This window comes from Bos indicus, chromosome 9 (genome assembly GCF_029378745.1).
Source record: "Bos indicus isolate NIAB-ARS_2022 breed Sahiwal x Tharparkar chromosome 9, NIAB-ARS_B.indTharparkar_mat_pri_1.0, whole genome shotgun sequence".
NCBI lineage: Eukaryota > Metazoa > Chordata > Mammalia > Artiodactyla > Bovidae > Bos > Bos indicus.
This window is the reverse complement of record NC_091768.1, coordinates 95,643,594-95,659,310: the sequence shown is the minus strand read 5'-3', so window position 1 is coordinate 95,659,310 and position 15,717 is coordinate 95,643,594. Positions and strand designations below refer to the sequence as shown.

Sequence of the window (15,717 nt, the reverse complement as noted above, 5' to 3'; positions counted from 1 at the left end):
TGCCCTTTTGGGGATAGATTTTAAATGACTAACTGCACACCCGCACCGCACATTCCTATGGGATTTTGCTGCCTTCAGAGAATATCGCCTTTAATAAAAGTGTGTGATCTGGGGGAGAATAGAAAGGCAGTAAAGATGGCAAAACACGGTGGTTTTCTCTAGTCTGCGAGTCTTTTGGGTTTGCGTGGTGATGCATTTAAGCCCTGGACCTCCGCTTCTCACGGGACCGTTCTCACGTTTGTCATGTGAAGCACGTAATCCCACTGTATTTCCGTGGCGCCACTGCAAACACAAGAGCTCGCTTTTTCCAGGTACACTTAAAACAACCGATTATATCAGGGAAACCGGACAGGATAATAAAGAGGAGAGTTGGGACGCCAAAGCCCGATTTCTTTAAAACAAAAAACAAACAAAAAAACAACCCTGGATAAGTGGACCAAAACATGCAGGTGAATGGTCCCAATCTTCTGAGTAAACGTATCACTTTAAACTGTGAAAGTTCACGCTATATTTCCGCATTGTGACAGATGTGTAAAGTAACACACTACTGATGGAGCATAAGCCCCAGCCCCTGTGAGGGGTGTGAGGAGGCTGGGGGCGCGTCAAGCACACACACGTCTAGTCCTGCAGAGCCGCTTGGGCTCATTCACGTGGTGTTCATGAGTGTCTGGCTGTCATGACTTCTCCTGTCTCAACCTTGGTCTCAAGATGGTTGACTGTGTGCCGTTAGTGAAACATGCATACACTGATCACAGTTACCTTGACCTTGTGCTTTTGGGGGTTGTCTGAGAGTGTTAGTGCCTCCCTGAATTCGAACTGGGGCCAGTTAGCTGTTCCTTCTGACGGGGCTGGTGGGGAGACGCCTGCTTCCCGCTGCCCGGCCCGTGGTCAGAAGAGCCTTGCCCCCTCTCCGGCTTGCCGGCTGTGTTCCAGGTCCTGCGCCAGATTGCATGATCACCAGTGTGCTGGACTCGGGAAAGTTCCTAGAAAGATCAGGCCAGGTGACACTTGGCACCACGTCCCGGAGCTGCTGAGGGTGATTTTAAGTCCTGTGGCGGGAAGGGCAGTTTTTGCAGGTTGCACAGACCCTCCTGATAACACTTAATTTTTAAGAAGTTCATTTTCTATGTATCACTGGGTTGTCACATCTTAACCTTAGTAATAAGTATTCATTTTGCAGATTATTGCTTTTTCAAAGAGTTGTGTGAACTTTGAGTCAAATGTGAACCTGTTCAGAACCTTAAAATAGCTTCCCCTCCCCCCTAAATTCCTGTTAATAAGTTTGCAAAATGGTTAAACATGGTGTGGTGATCACTTTTTTATGTTAATTATTAGCATTGGTCTTAGGAGGTGACTTTTTTTCTCTTCCTCAGATTTAGAGGTGATCAAGGTTTAGAAGTTAAGAGTCTGAAGTGTGAGCCTCTGGTCTCTTGTATTCATCTCAACCGGGGTAGAAGCTTTGGGCCCACATCGTCTGGTCGTTCAGTCTCTGAGTCAGTAAATAATAGAGAAAGGCCTGTGAGGTCCAGCGTTGGTCAGCGCCCATCTCCCCACTGTAGTCTCAGGTGTGGCATCCGCGGTAGGCTTCTGAGTGTAACCCAGAGCTGCGTTTGTTACAGAATGTTTGCGTTTGGGGCTGCTTTTCACATCTCTCATATGTGCCCTTGGAACCATAATTGAGAGAGAGAGACTTGCTTTATTTTGTGCTTCATAACAGCCATTTCGTGACTTCTTTAAAATATTGCTGTCAGGAAAAGGAAGAAACTTGGGCTTTATGTTTTGATAAACTTGAAGTCTCTAAAATGTGCCTAGTCTTGCTTCTTAGTAAACTTCATTTCTTGAATGTGTGGACTTGAGATTGGAGAGGAAACTTTTTAAAACCTGGAGCATTGTGCCTCCCTTCTCTATGTTATGTTGGGCAGAGACCCTTTAAGACGGACTGGATGTATGTATCCATCATCACAGTTTTGAGCCTTAGGGAAAAAACTACGTGAACAAAAATTAGTCTTTACGACTTCGAGTCTATGTATCCAGCCAGGGCCTCACCACTTCAGAACTTACGTCAGGAGGCTAAATAATACAGTTAATCTGTGTCCTTGTTACATTTCCATCTGAGTGGGACAAGTTTGGAATATATGTCTATCTGCTGTTTCTGTATTTCACTTGAAAAATGGTGAGAAGCAAACATTTCTTAAGTACCATAGTTGCTGTGAAATTTTCCTCCAGGGCTGTGATATAAAGTAGATAGATTTGTATGTTTTTCATATGCTAGCGAGTTCTGGGTTTTTTCAAGTGATAGATTTGAAAATTGCCTGTAAGTAAATGCTTTTAAACCACCAACTGTATGGCAGCTTCGATGACATTTTTCCCAGCCTTCCTGTCCTGGTAATGCTTCCGTGTTTTTCCTGCCTTCATAACTATCCTTTTGGATTCCTGCACAGCACTCTGTCCTCCTGGGCGTGTCTTCAGCCATTTGCCCGCCTCCCTTCACTGTTGAGGTCTCTCAAGTTGCTGTACACAGCCTTCTCTCCTATTACCTGCAGACTTGGTGTGGGTTCCCCGGGGGCGGCTCCCCGCCCGTGGGGCTTCACAGACCTGTGGGTAGGGGTCAGAATGTGAGATGGTGTGTGTGTGCAAAGTATATTAACAGTCATCAAAGTATCTTTGTAGAAAAACAGCTTAGACCTAAGTGTGAGTGTGCTTTTTTTAAAGCCACGAGGACACGTTTGAATCCAAGCTGCATATGTGTGCAGAGCTGGGGGTGTGTGTGTGTGTGTGGTGACAGACGTGAGCTCAGATGTGGAGGCTGGGTGTGTGTGTGTGGTGACAGACATGAGCTCGGGTGTGGAGGAGGAACACTCTTGCCGCGTTGCTCGGGACCTTTGGGTTTCGGTGGAAGACTCGGGCTACATCTACAAGAACACCCGGTTAAGCGTGATGTGTTTTGTTTTTTTTTTTTCAGATCAACGTCCGAGTGACCACCATGGATGCGGAGCTGGAGTTTGCCATCCAGCCAAACACCACAGGAAAGCAGCTTTTTGATCAGGTTGGTCTCTGCGCACTTCAGAGGGTTCCCAGTTAGAAAAGAGCATCTGAATCCCTTTGTTTGCTGAGCACAGTCATTACCTCCATCCGCAGCTTGCTCCTCTTGGTGGAGCTGACCGCCAGCGGGACCCGTGCTCCCCAGGGGTGCTCCCTGTCCACAGTCCCCGAGGAGAAGGGACCCCATGCAGTCTTCCTGAGCCAGGGCCTCACCTGCGAGCCCTGCCTGCTGCCTCTCCCACGGGGGTCTCCACAGTCCCCCTGGCTGTTTCCTGCCACCTGGTGCAGGGCGGGGGAACAGGGCACAGTGAGGAGCCAGGCTAGCATCTCCCAGCCCTCCCTGCAGCTGCAGCATCCCAAGCCCCTCGGGTGCCAGCATGCACCTCTCCCTTTTAACAAGAGCAGCGAACCACTGTGAGGGCCATGATAATTCTTCGATGGAACAGTTCCTGAGCTTTACGCAGAGCGAGACCTACTTTTCCGGGCTCCATAGATTCTGCGCTGGGACTGAGGGCCCAGTAGGGCGACAGGGCTGGGCTGGGTGTGTGCATTCCCGGCCACCTGCTCCGTTGGCAGCCTTCCTGAGAGGCCTTGCCGGTGGTCAGGCGCTGCTTCGCACCCCAGCACCGACCTGGAAATTGGAGTGGAGTTTTGGCAAATGTAGAAGCTGGAGGTGACTTACCGGGGTCTGGTGGGGTCTCCCTTTCATCGTCCCCGAATTTCCCCGAACCAGTGAGCAGGTCTGCCCAAGGGCTCCGCCAGGTGCAGGGCCGGGACACTGAGTGGACAGGACGTGGCTTCCCGCGGGTCAGACCCAGGCCAAGGCTGCAGTTGGTGGATGGAGCGGAAGGGCTGGCAGGGAGCGGGGATGGCTGGGCCACGTGGGGCTTTCTCCGGCGGCCTTGAAGCTGCTCAGAGAGGAAGGCGGGGCAGGTTTCCTATCCAGACCTTGAGGTGGAGGGAGGTTTGGCTTGTGGGGAGTTAGAAACTAGCAGTGAGGGGGTTGGAGGAAACCTGATCTGGGAACCGGCCTCCTGCACTTGCTACCATGGAAACCAGACCTGGGGCTTCACCCGAGTCTCGGGGGTAAGCCCTGATGGGGGTCAACACGGCCTTTGTGTCTTTCACAATGAGGAGTCCCGGGTAGAGACCTTCCTCCCCTTTTCTGGGTGTGTGGAGGGAGCGGATGAGTGGGTCTGTCCCTGGCCCGGCAGTGAACAGACGGGGCCTCCAGCAAGCATCCGCCCCCTCCTGCCAAAGCCAGTGAGGAAGCAGGCTCAGGGCAGACTTCAGTATTGATATCGGATTTGTCACTTGCGGTGTGTACAGTCCTCTTTCAAGTTTGATAGAAGTCGTATGTTTGAAGAATGGTAACCTTTTTTTTTTTTTTTCCCAAGGCTTAACATTACGTGTCATAGAATTTATACAGCAAAATCCTAGGACTCGGTTTTGGTGATATTCAGCAAGTGTCCACAGCAAATTGCTTTTGGGCTTCAAGGCACAAAAATAACCAGCGTGGGACTCTCTCTCTGACCGACCACGGGAGACTTTTTTCCCTAGTACTAGAGAGGATTTGTCCCAGGGACGGGGGAACCTGGTGGGCTGCCGTCTATGGGGTCACACAGAGTCGGACACGACTGAAGCGACTTACCAGCACCGGAGAGGATTTGAAACGGAAACTCTCCCTATGACCTAGGGCTGAATTCTCCCTTCCTGTATCAGAATTTCACATTTCTGGGGGTGGTTAGAGTCACTCTCGGCACATGTAAAGCTGAGCACCCCCTCATCCCTGGAAGCTTGCTGCCTCTGCACGTGGGCACCCCTGGTGGGAGCAGCCACACCTGCGGCACACACACCTTTGCTGGTGACCCTGTGTGTCTCTGTGTGCCCCCTGCAGCCCACCGGGCTGTCTTTACTCTGGAAGCTGCGATGGGGGCCAGAGCAGTAAGGGTGACATTATAAGCTTTGTTATCCCTAACACTGCTGAAACGTGTATGAAAGCAAGTGTTTCAAGGACTTCACTGGCGGTCCAGTGGTTAGGACTCGGGACTTTCAGTGCTGTGGGCCCAGGTTCGATTCCTGGTCAGGGAACTAGGAACCTAGACACCATGTGGCCTAAAATCAAAAAGGACTGAATGGTTGGTGTCTGTTGGTAACAGGCAGCGTAGGGGAGGCTGCCCGGTGTGACGAAGCCAGCGCCTTGCTCTTGTGGAGGGTCTGCTGCACCACGTGGCAGGGCTCCCGGGCCAGTGCTCCTCCAGAGAGTGCCTCGTGACAGCCCAACCCCCGTCCCTTTCCTACAGGTGGTTAAGACCATCGGCCTTAGGGAAGTGTGGTACTTTGGCCTCCAGTATGTGGATAACAAAGGATTTCCTACATGGTTGAAACTTGATAAAAAGGTAAGTCAGAGTTAACTATTTACAGGCTATTAATTGGGTTTGGTCTACTCTGTTGACATTGAAACTCTGTCTTTTGTTTTTTGTCCCTTTCTATTTGTGTAAAAGTCTTTATAGACAGAAAGGTTGCTGGTTTCAGGTAAACGGGGATAGTGGCTGGAAATTAGACCCTGGTCTTTCTCCTTACCGGAGTACGTGATGCATAATCGCTTAGTTGACCTTAGTTTTGTTTTTTTTTTCCTCCCCAACAAGACTGTTAATCTTAAAAACCATGAATCATCCAATGTTTTGTAAGTCTTGTTACTGCTTTGTTTGGGCCTGTGATAGAGTTCCTTCCAACTCTACAGTCTGGATAATTCCATTAACAATTACAAAGAAAAGCAGTAAGCTAAGTGTCTTTTCTCCAGACCGTTTCTCCCTTTTCTCCAAGTCCTGCTTTCCTCCCGTATTACTGCACCTGGCAGGAGGGCAGTAGGAGGCATGCAAGAGCAGGGGAGGCCGTGAAGAATTACGGAAAGCGAGGCCGTGGTTCTGGGCTGGCCCGGCCCTATGGACAGAGGCCAGATTCACGGGTCACTTGGACAGGCCCTGGGAGTTACAGCATCGTTCCCCCTTCCCCGCCCCCCGCAAACCAGGGCTGGGGCTCTTGTGAGGGCATCACAGGATTCTCACCTGCCTTCTGTCTTCCATGCTAAAAAGGTGACTTTCAGAGTCACCATTACCTTTTGAAAACTGGCCTGCCAGACCCTTTGAGCCAGTGGTTCAGCTTGTGCCGGGCTGGCGGGTCTCTGTCTGTGGGTGGACCTTGTAATGAGGGTCTGGCTTCCACCCACCCAGGTGTCCGCCCAGGAGGTCAGGAAGGAGAGCCCGCTGCAGTTCAAGTTCCGGGCCAAGTTCTACCCCGAGGACGTGGCCGAGGAGCTCATCCAGGACATCACGCAGAAGCTCTTCTTCCTGCAAGTGAAGGAGGGCATCCTCAGCGACGAGATCTACTGCCCGCCCGAGACCGCCGTGCTCCTGGGCTCCTACGCCGTGCAGGCCAAGTTCGGCGACTACAACAAGGAGCTGCACAAGGCGGGGTACCTCGGCTCCGAGCGGCTCATCCCCCAGAGGTCAGCCGGTGGGCCTCGAGGGTGGCGGGTTAGCAGGGTCAGCAAGCAGGGCTGGTGGGGGGTTGGGTTCTCTGCAGGGCCTGGACTCTGTCAACAGCCCCCGCTGCAGCGCAGTGCTCCCCCGGGCCCCGATCCCCACCCCCGAATGGGGCCTGCGGCAGAGATACTTAGCAGGGCGGGGCCGTCCTCACGGGCGTGACGTGGCTTCTTGGCTCTCCCTGGTAGATGATAAGTTGGCCCCTATTAAATCTCTTTTATTTACTAGTGGTCACATAATTGACCCCTTTTGGAAGAAGAGGCTGCTTAGAATAAAATACCTTTTCAAAATTTTTCCAGAAGACAAGGCTCTTCTCATTCCAGGTTCTTAATTGTCCAGTTCTGTTAATTGTCAGAAATGTTGCATATTAGGAAGTAGATGGTTTTATTTGGGAGAAAAAAAAAAGTCACCGTTTGGGTGAGGCTGGGCCGTGGCCGGTCACTTGCCTCTCCCAGCCTTTGGGGTGATTGACGGCCCTGTGCCCTCTTCCTTTGCCACCCAGAGTCATGGACCAGCACAAGCTCACCAGGGACCAGTGGGAGGACCGGATCCAGGTGTGGCATGCAGAACACCGTGGGATGCTCAAGTGAGTGCCAGGCTGGGCTCTGTCCTCTCAGGGGAGACTCTGGTTAGGGTCCTTCAGGGGACTCGGTGACCCGCTCAGAGCCGCTGGTGGCTGGTTCCTGGCAGGGAAGGTGTAACAAGCTGCCAGGGAGGTTTCTTCTTAAAGCCAGGTGTTCAAGGAAAGAAAAACTTGAGTCTGAGATGCTTCAATTTCATTCACAGACCATCAGGCGCGCTGTTTCATTCAAGGTCCATAAGGTGGTTGTCTTTAAAAGGGTGTCAGTGTTGAAAAAGATCCCGAGAGAGAAACACTTGTTATTAAAGAAGCACCAGAGGGGCGTGTGGGACGTCTGTCCTGTCGTCGTCCTTTCAGGCACTGGCAGCAGCTCTAATGATGTCCTGGCCACTGCAGTTCATGGGCAGTTTGGGCCTTGGAGACCGTGTGTCCTCGGCCTTTCCTCTCTGATGCAAGCATCTTCTGTGCTCCTAGTGAGGTGGATCGGGGAGGGCAGAGGCGGGGCAAGCTCCTGGGGCCCCCTGAGGCATCACATGGGCGGCCAGGAGACAAGATCATGCCCAGCGACGAGGTTTTACAGGGACGTCCTCTGCGTCCAGAGGAACCAGCGTGATCCAGTTCAGTCCTTTGCTAACATGTGAAGGGTGTCAGCGGTCGGTGTCCAGGACGCCTGGGGGTCTGCTCGGGTCACAGGCTGGTGGAGGGGCCGCGGGGGAGGCATTGGTGTAACAGCCGCATGCGGCTCACGCCCGTGTCCGCTCTCCCCACGTAGGGACAGCGCCATGCTGGAATACCTGAAGATCGCCCAGGACCTGGAAATGTACGGGATCAACTATTTCGAGATAAAAAATAAGAAAGGAACAGACCTTTGGCTCGGCGTTGATGCCCTTGGACTAAATATCTATGAGAAAGACGATAAGTGAGTCAAACTTTATATTATCTTCTGTTGGTGGGGTATTTGGGCCTGGAAACAGTGCAGGGAGTGGCAGATACGCACGTGGGTTACTGTCAGAGTGTTTACCTAGCAACTGATCGGCCAGCGTCTGCCGCTTAAGGGCTTCGCGGCTGTGACGTGGCCGTGTGGGAGGTTGGTTCAAAGGCGCGTGTGCTTTCTCTGTTATTTCTCTCTCAGCCTGTCTATCAGCCCATGTAGCATGTGCTGAGGGGCCCAGCAGGGGGACCACCAGGTCCATGACCTCACAGGCTCTGGGGCTTGTGAAAGACAGAGCTGCAGGAGGGCACCCCGCCCCCTCCTCTGAGGCTGCCCACAGCTACCAGCTGGCAGTGGTGGGCAGTTTGAGGTTTGTGCTAATCTGGCCAAGAATATTTGTGATCCTACTGAGATCTTAAGATTCTGTAAACAATAGCTTTTATGTACAGACAATTTAGCTAAATCCTCAACTTGTGGGAGGTATCCGATTGCCTCTCAGAGTGTTAATGTTTGTTGACTGGGCTCTTCTGCAATGCAGGGCTGCCCACCCCCCGCCACCTTCCTTTGCCCATCCCTGTGGTTACGAACTCTGCACAGATGCCTTTTTCCTGCCAAGGAGCTGGATTCACAGAATAAGATTGTTCTGACTGAGCGAGGGCGAGTTTTCCACGGCAGGTCCCTGCTCCTTGGTCTTGGAGTGGCAACTCCCCCGTCTTAACCTGCTCCCATGTTAGTGGTCTCTGCGCTCCCATGCCCCAGGTACGCTGTCCCCCACCCGCCACGATCACGAGCAGACCAGCACTGTTTTTAACAGACGATGTTGTATGTAGCATGGTTTGGTCACTCAGTGTGTCCGACTCTTTGCGACCCCATGGCCTGTAGCCCGTCAGGCTCCTCTGTCCATAGGATTCTCCAAGCAAGAATACTGGTTGCCCTTTCCTCCTCCAGGGGATGTTCCCAATCCAGGGATCGAACCTGTTTCTCCTGCCTTGGCAGGCAGGTTCTTTACCACTGAGCTGCCAGGGAAGCCCAGTATCATCTGTAGAATCTGCTGTAATCCCAGCATGCTTGTCAGAACCCAGGGTGCAGAACCCTTGCTCCTGGGGGGTGGGGTCTGTGTAGGACACTCCCCGCCCCTGGGCCGAGCCCCCAGAGTGGATGGAGGAGCGCCGTTATCCACCCACCAGAAGGCGTGGTATCAGTCAGACGACTCTAGTTACACTTAGGCTGTGGGTTGCTTAGCAGAGGAGCGCAGGGACTCATCTGAGGACCCAGAAGTGAGTCCTTGAGGACTTGCGATGCACTCCTTCCACTGGACCCAGACGTAACCAGCCTGGATGAGTCAGGGTCTCAGGACCAGTCCTAGGGGAGCACCACGGCCTCATGGTAACATGCGTGGGAAACCGCCTCTGCTCTGAACTTGGCTCCTGAATGAGCAGATCTTGTAACATAGCCACAGCCAGGGCTGTCCCAACAGGTTTTTCAAGCTGCAGGACACTGCCAGGGGCAAAAACTTGCTGCTGTCAGCTCATCAGCACGCCTTCCCACCCACATAAATGCCCATTTCCTCTGAGGAGAAACCTGAGTGAGCCGCTTGGCTCCCCCAGCCCTGCCTCCCCTCCGGCTCCCACCCACCCCTCAGCTGAGCTGTGGAACGAGTGGCCTCCCTGAAGAAGACCCTGGGGGGTGTGGGGCGCGTCTTGCTGCCCCCCGCTCTTGCGGGCAGGTCCCTTAGTTCTTCCGTAGTCAGAGCTGTGCTCCTTTGAAGCAAATACTGACAAGTCCCTTCCTCGGATGAGCAAGTGATTGTGGCTGGGTCTGAGGACTGCGGTGACAACGCTTAGCTGTGGTAAAGTTGTGTTAAAGGCTGACCCTCAGCCGTGGAGCTGCCGGTGGAGCACCATGAGGACCTGGAGCGCTGCTCAAGGGAGAAATCTGCTCTGTCCAGTGCGTGTTGGGTGATAGAGACCTGGTGCACCTTGCAGATACGGGCTAAGTCACTTCAGTCGTGTCTGACTCTCTGCAATCTCATGGATTGTAGCCCTCCATTCTCCTCCGTCTCTGGGATTTTCCAGGCAGAAATACTGGAGTGGGTTGCCATTTCCTCCTCCAGGGGAATTTCCTGACCCAGGCATCGAACCCGCATTTCCTGTGGCTCCTGAATTGCAGGCAGATTGTTTACTGCTGAACCACCAGGGAAGCCCTGCAGATAAGCAGGTGTCTTTACTGAAAAGCTTATCCTTTTTGGTATTAAACATGCCGGGATGGGGATATTTCTTGGGGTCCCTTTTCCATTGTGTGTATAACAGTCAAGTGGGAGCGCGTAGGGCAGGAAGCACTTGTCTTTCTGTAAACCCTTGATTCAGAGAGGAGAGGGCGTGGGGTGGACTTCGGCTGCTGACGCCGGCGTCAGCCTGGGGCAGGGAAGGTTGAGATTAGCTGTGTGGCCTCTTCTGGCCAAAAACAAAACCAGAAGATCAGAGGAGCCTGATCTGCCGTGAGCTCTTGGGCCTTCTGGAAGCCCTCTTTCCCCAGCCCCGTCCTTCCCAGAGCTTACTCCTTGGGGCCTCTGTGTGTGGGTCGTGGCTGCGGCAGGAGGGGATGGGGACGAGATGAAGGCCGGTGTCTCTCCCCTTACATTGCTCACCCATGCTTGTAATCACACATCCTGATTTCCATTTCTGTTGATGAACGTTAGAAATGTTTCACCCATTTAAAAATACATAATTCTTTCCAGTTTCTAAAAATTTTGCTCCCGGGCAGGTATTCTCTTCAGTGGGGAGGGGCACTGGTGTTACATCTTTGTCCTTATTTATCTTTGATGACTTACCTGTGTATCCGAGGAGAGCAAAAAGGGATTTTATGATTCGTGAGTTTTGTGGATTCACAGGTATATCAGGATCACCATTGTCAGACCATCCTCTCCTTTCTGTCTTTGGTACCCCAATTTGAACACAAAACAGATTTTATTTTTTGAATAGCTAGGTTTCTGACACAAGTTTGTTTCCACAAGGACCCCTCCGGAAAGAGTTAGAGCACCGCTTGGAAGAGGTTTAAAAGCCCAGCTCTGATTGGCCGAGAAGAGAGTTTGGACACGTGATTGGGGGCGCCTTGGTGGCTGTTAACGTGGCAGAGTGGGCAGCAGAAACAGGGTGCTGGGAGTTTTCGGATGCTCCGGCCCTGCAGAGAGGGTTGGTCCCTCCTGATGGGGAGGGCAGGGCCTGGTTAACCGACTTCCTCCACGTAGAGGTGTGGGCAGACCTTTAGGCTCATCCCTGCCCAGGGAGGTGACTCGGTGGTTCTGCCTGCTCTTCCCCGTCTCTGAGGCCCAATTTTGATCTCAAGCCCATCCTCCCACCAGACCTTTCTAAACTTCTCCAATGAAAATTTTCAAATGAACTACAACACAGGAAGTATTTTACAGTGAATCCCACGTGCCTGCAACCAAGGTTCCACCGCTGGCATTTAACCCCTTGCTTTGTGACGCCTCCCCCTGTCCACATGTCACTGCCCTCTGTCCCCACACCCTCCTCTACATTTTAAAGTAGATTGCAGGCATCTGTATACTCGCCCCAAAGTGCCTATTAGTTACTAGAGTTCAGTCTGTTTTGTGGCTTCCCAGGCGACTTGGTGGTGAAGAATCTGCCTGCCAGCGCAGGAGACGCGGGTTCGATGCCTGGGTCGGCAAGATCCCCTGGAGAAGGAAGTGGCAACCCACTCCAGTATTCTTGCCTGGAGAATTTCATTGACAGAGGAGACTGGCTATAGTCCATGGGGTCATAGTTAGACACAACTTAGCGACTGAGTAGTAGTATGGTTTTTTTTTTTTTAAGTAAAAATTTAAACGAAATTCACAATTCTTGAGTGCTCATTTGCTGATATTAGACACACATGCCTGTAAACTCCTGTCACAGTGTGGAACGTCATCATCACCGTCTGCTTCGTGTTTTGAATTTTTTTTTGGCTGTATCGCACAGCACGTGGGATCTCAGTTCACCGACCAGCGATCTAACCTGCACCCCCTGCATTGGAAGCTCAGTCTTTAACCACTGAACTGCCAGGGAAGTTTCCAATTTAAATGTTTTTAACCATTTTTTCACTTTGAAACCATTTCAGACTTCAAAAAGTTTCCAAAAATAGTTAAGTGCAAAGAATTCCCATATGCCTTTCCCCAGATGTTGTTCAGTTGCTCAGTCGTGTCCGACTCTTTGTGCCCCCATGAACTGTTGCCCACAGGCTCCTTTCTCCATGGGATTTCCCGTACCTCCTGCCTTGCTTGGCAAGTGGATTCTTTACCACAGAGCCGCCCGAGAAGCCTCTCCTCACGTGTTAGCATCTCACATAAAACAGGGTCCAGGTATCACAGTCAGTGTGTTCACCCTGATACTCGATGCTCTTAACAGTCTGTGGACGGTCTTCCCATGATTTCAGTTGTCCACTCATGTCCCTTTTCTGCCCAGGATCTGCCTGGAATCCCACCTACATTCAGTCGCCACCCTTACCTCCCCGCCTACCCCCCACCCCCAGTCTCCTTCCATCTGGGACAGTCCCACAGTCTGTCTGTCACAGCCTTGACACCTGTGAAGAGTACTGACATTGACTCTTGAGAAAATCCCTCACCTCGGATCTGATCCTGTCCCACGATAAGATCTGAGGTTTGCACTTTGGGCAAGAATCCCACAAAAGTGCTGCCCTGCCCTACCATGTGGCCTGTGATGTCGGAAGGTCCTGCTTTTGGTGTTGACTTGAATCTCAGGTCAAGGTGACATCTGCCTGGCTTCCTGCAAAGACACTCTCCTCCTTTTTGGGATCAGTAAGTATATTTAGGGGAGAGTCCAGTGAATATCCTATGTATTATACTTGCATCTATTAATTTACATCCATTGTTGAGACTTGCATGAAACAGTTATTACTGTGGTATTTGAGAAGTGATTTTTTTAAAGATAATCATTTTGTTTATAGATATTAATGGAATTCTACTGAAAGAAGCCACTTTCTCCTCTCCATTTATTGTTTAGTTACTGATATTAATATGGACTCGTGGGTATGTGTTATTTTGTTGCTCAGATTGAGATTTGCTTTTTGGAGCTCCTTTGAGTTGGCTCCTATGCCCTCCTCTGACCGCAGATTTTCAAGTCACTTCTTCCTTTCTGGCACCTCCAGATGTCTCAGACCCTGCTCCAGCCCTGGGATTGGCTGTTTCTCCAAAGAGCTCTGATTCCCTGTTTTTCTCGAATTATACTTAAAAAACATTTTTTTATGCCTAAGTAAGGATAGACTTGGGTTTCCCAGGGGGCACAGTGAGTGGTAAAGAATCTGCCTGCCAGTGCAGGAGACATAACAGGTGCGGGTTCGATCCCTGGGATGGGAAGATCCTTTGGAGTAGGACATGGCAACCCACTGCCATATTCTTTCCAGGATAATCCCATGGACAGAGGAGCTACAGTCTATGGGGGCACAAAGAGTTGGACATAACTGAGCATATGCACAAAACAGACTTATAAATCGTTTAGAAATCTTCTCTGTGGGTCTTTTTCTGTTTGTGTCCTGTAAGTAAACTCAAAGAAAAAAAAAGAAAAACCTTTGTCGGCTTACAATTATGGTCAAGAATTAAAGGAGGCTCTTTAACTCAAAAGTGAGTCAGAATTTTCACGTTAGGTGCTCATCTTTGTTCTAGAGTCACGTTTATGGAGACTCTAAATTGTTACATGAGGTTTTCAGTCGTACAAGGATAAACTTGGCAGGTACAGCAGAAAGCAGAAGCTGGAGGCTGTGGAGACGGGTTGCTCAGCTCTTGAGAGAAACATGCCTGTCTAGCCTGAAGGTCCGAGTTTTCTGTGTTAGAAACTGTTTGGAGAGACCCAGATAAAACTAGGAGCCAGAGACCAAATCACTGGCTCCTGAAAGTCCAGGGCGTTGGAAGCCTGGTCCACAGTGCTGACTGTACGGCTGAGGCTGGTTCCAGCACCTCGCCCTTCCCAGCACGCTGGCCATGTGTTCTGGAGCAAAGTGTTCTGAAGCAGCTGATGCCTGCCTGGTGTCTCTCCTCCACGGCTTTTCAGTGGAAGGATGGAGGCTGACATCCATGGCAGGGACAGATGACGTGCCGAGTTCCTTTCCAGTATTCAGAGGCCTGTAAACAAAATGACTTTAAGTGATAGGGCTTCCCCAGTGGCTCAGCAGTCAAGAATCCACCTGCCAAGGCAGGAAACTTGGGTTTGATACCTGGGTTGGAAAGATTCCCCTGGAGGAGGAAATGGCAACCCACTCCAGTATTCTTGCCTGGGAAAGCCCATGGACTGAGAGCCAGGCGGGCTACAGTCCTTGGGTTTGGCAAAAGAGTCATTCATGACTTAACTACTAAACAACAACATTATATATTTCATATATGATGATTAACTGAACAAACTCCCTGTGTGCTTTTTTGAGTGCCGTGAAGCATGTTAACCAGATGTATTTGGGGCACTGGTGGTCTTATAGGAGAGCGCTTACAAAAGGACGCGTACCAGGAGGGCTTGGCCCTTAGACCACAGCCTGGCCAGTGCCCTGACTCCTGGGTCCCAGAAGAGGCTTAGGTGCCCTCTCCCGGCCTTCAGAGGCCACCCCCACTGCTTTGACCCGGCTTGCGTCGTCATAGCGGGACTACGTTGCCCATCTGTTTTTGGTTAAACATGCTGGTAGGCAGTGGAAGCCCTCTCTGCACTTCTTTGCTAAACTGGAGGTTTACGGTACACAGGCACGGAGTGTTTTTGACAGCAGCATCTTTGAAAGATGCCTTGAGGATCTGTCCTTACTTCTGGAAAGGTATCCATGGTAAATGTGTTGCAAGAATAGGGTGGAGGACTCCTCCAGGCAAAAGCCAGAAAAGGGCTTCTGGTGCCTCCCAGAAGGAGAGGAGGGGCTTTGTTTCCCCTCTGGGGAGGTGGGATGGTGCCCTCCCATCCTAGTCACCCCGGTCGTGAGGAGGGTGGGGCTCTGTCTCCCAAGGGGAAAAAAGAAAGAATAGGGTGGAAATTATGAAGTTTGCAGAGCAATGTGGTCTTAAACTCATACAGTGACCCTTCCCAGGAATGCTAATTAAAACCCCAGAGTTTCGGCCAATGGTGGACGAGTCGTGATGGAGTAGGACCGCAGTGGGGCTCTCGTTAGGGCGTGTGATCCGAGCGCTGGCCTGGAACACGTCCAGGAAGGTGTCTGGCCAGCCAGGAGGACCTGCATCATGCAAATGAAAGCTAGAGGAGCCGAATCCACACCAAGCCTTCAGCTCAGCAAGATGTAACAATTGTACATACACGAGCACCCAGCATCAGAGCAGCTAAAGACAAACATTTTCTGAAGGGAGAAACAGACAACTGCACAGTGACGGGGGGGGACTTGAACACCCCCACTTTCAGCAATGAAGTGGCCACCCAGACACAATCGGCAAGGAAGCGCTGGACTTGAACTGTGCCAAGCCCTTTGCTTCTCCGTTAGTGAGCAGCTGCTCTGGGTGGAACGTGTATGGGAAACACAGGACATGCTCTTGGCCATCAGAACGTGTGCCTGCCTGGTGTTCAGAGAGCTCAGTAATAATGCAGTAATGTGAGTAACACAAGAATAGTTTGTGTAGTAGAAGGGAC

General features: G+C 51.4%; 1 protein-coding gene across 3 annotated transcripts in view; it reads left to right on the top strand.

Moving 5' to 3' along the window:
- The window catches only part of EZR (ezrin), a 45,848-nt gene that overhangs the window by 21,800 nt on the left and 8,331 nt on the right, over positions 1-15,717 (top strand). For all 3 annotated transcript variants that reach the window (XM_019967651.2, XM_019967650.2, XM_070796458.1), the window contains exons 3-7: positions 2,963-3,046; positions 5,346-5,441; positions 6,276-6,550; positions 7,090-7,173; positions 7,940-8,086. In XM_019967651.2, coding sequence (XP_019823210.1) covers positions 2,963-3,046; positions 5,346-5,441; positions 6,276-6,550; positions 7,090-7,173; positions 7,940-8,086 — 686 coding nt within the window. The remainder of the gene's footprint in view (positions 1-2,962; positions 3,047-5,345; positions 5,442-6,275; positions 6,551-7,089; positions 7,174-7,939; positions 8,087-15,717) is intronic.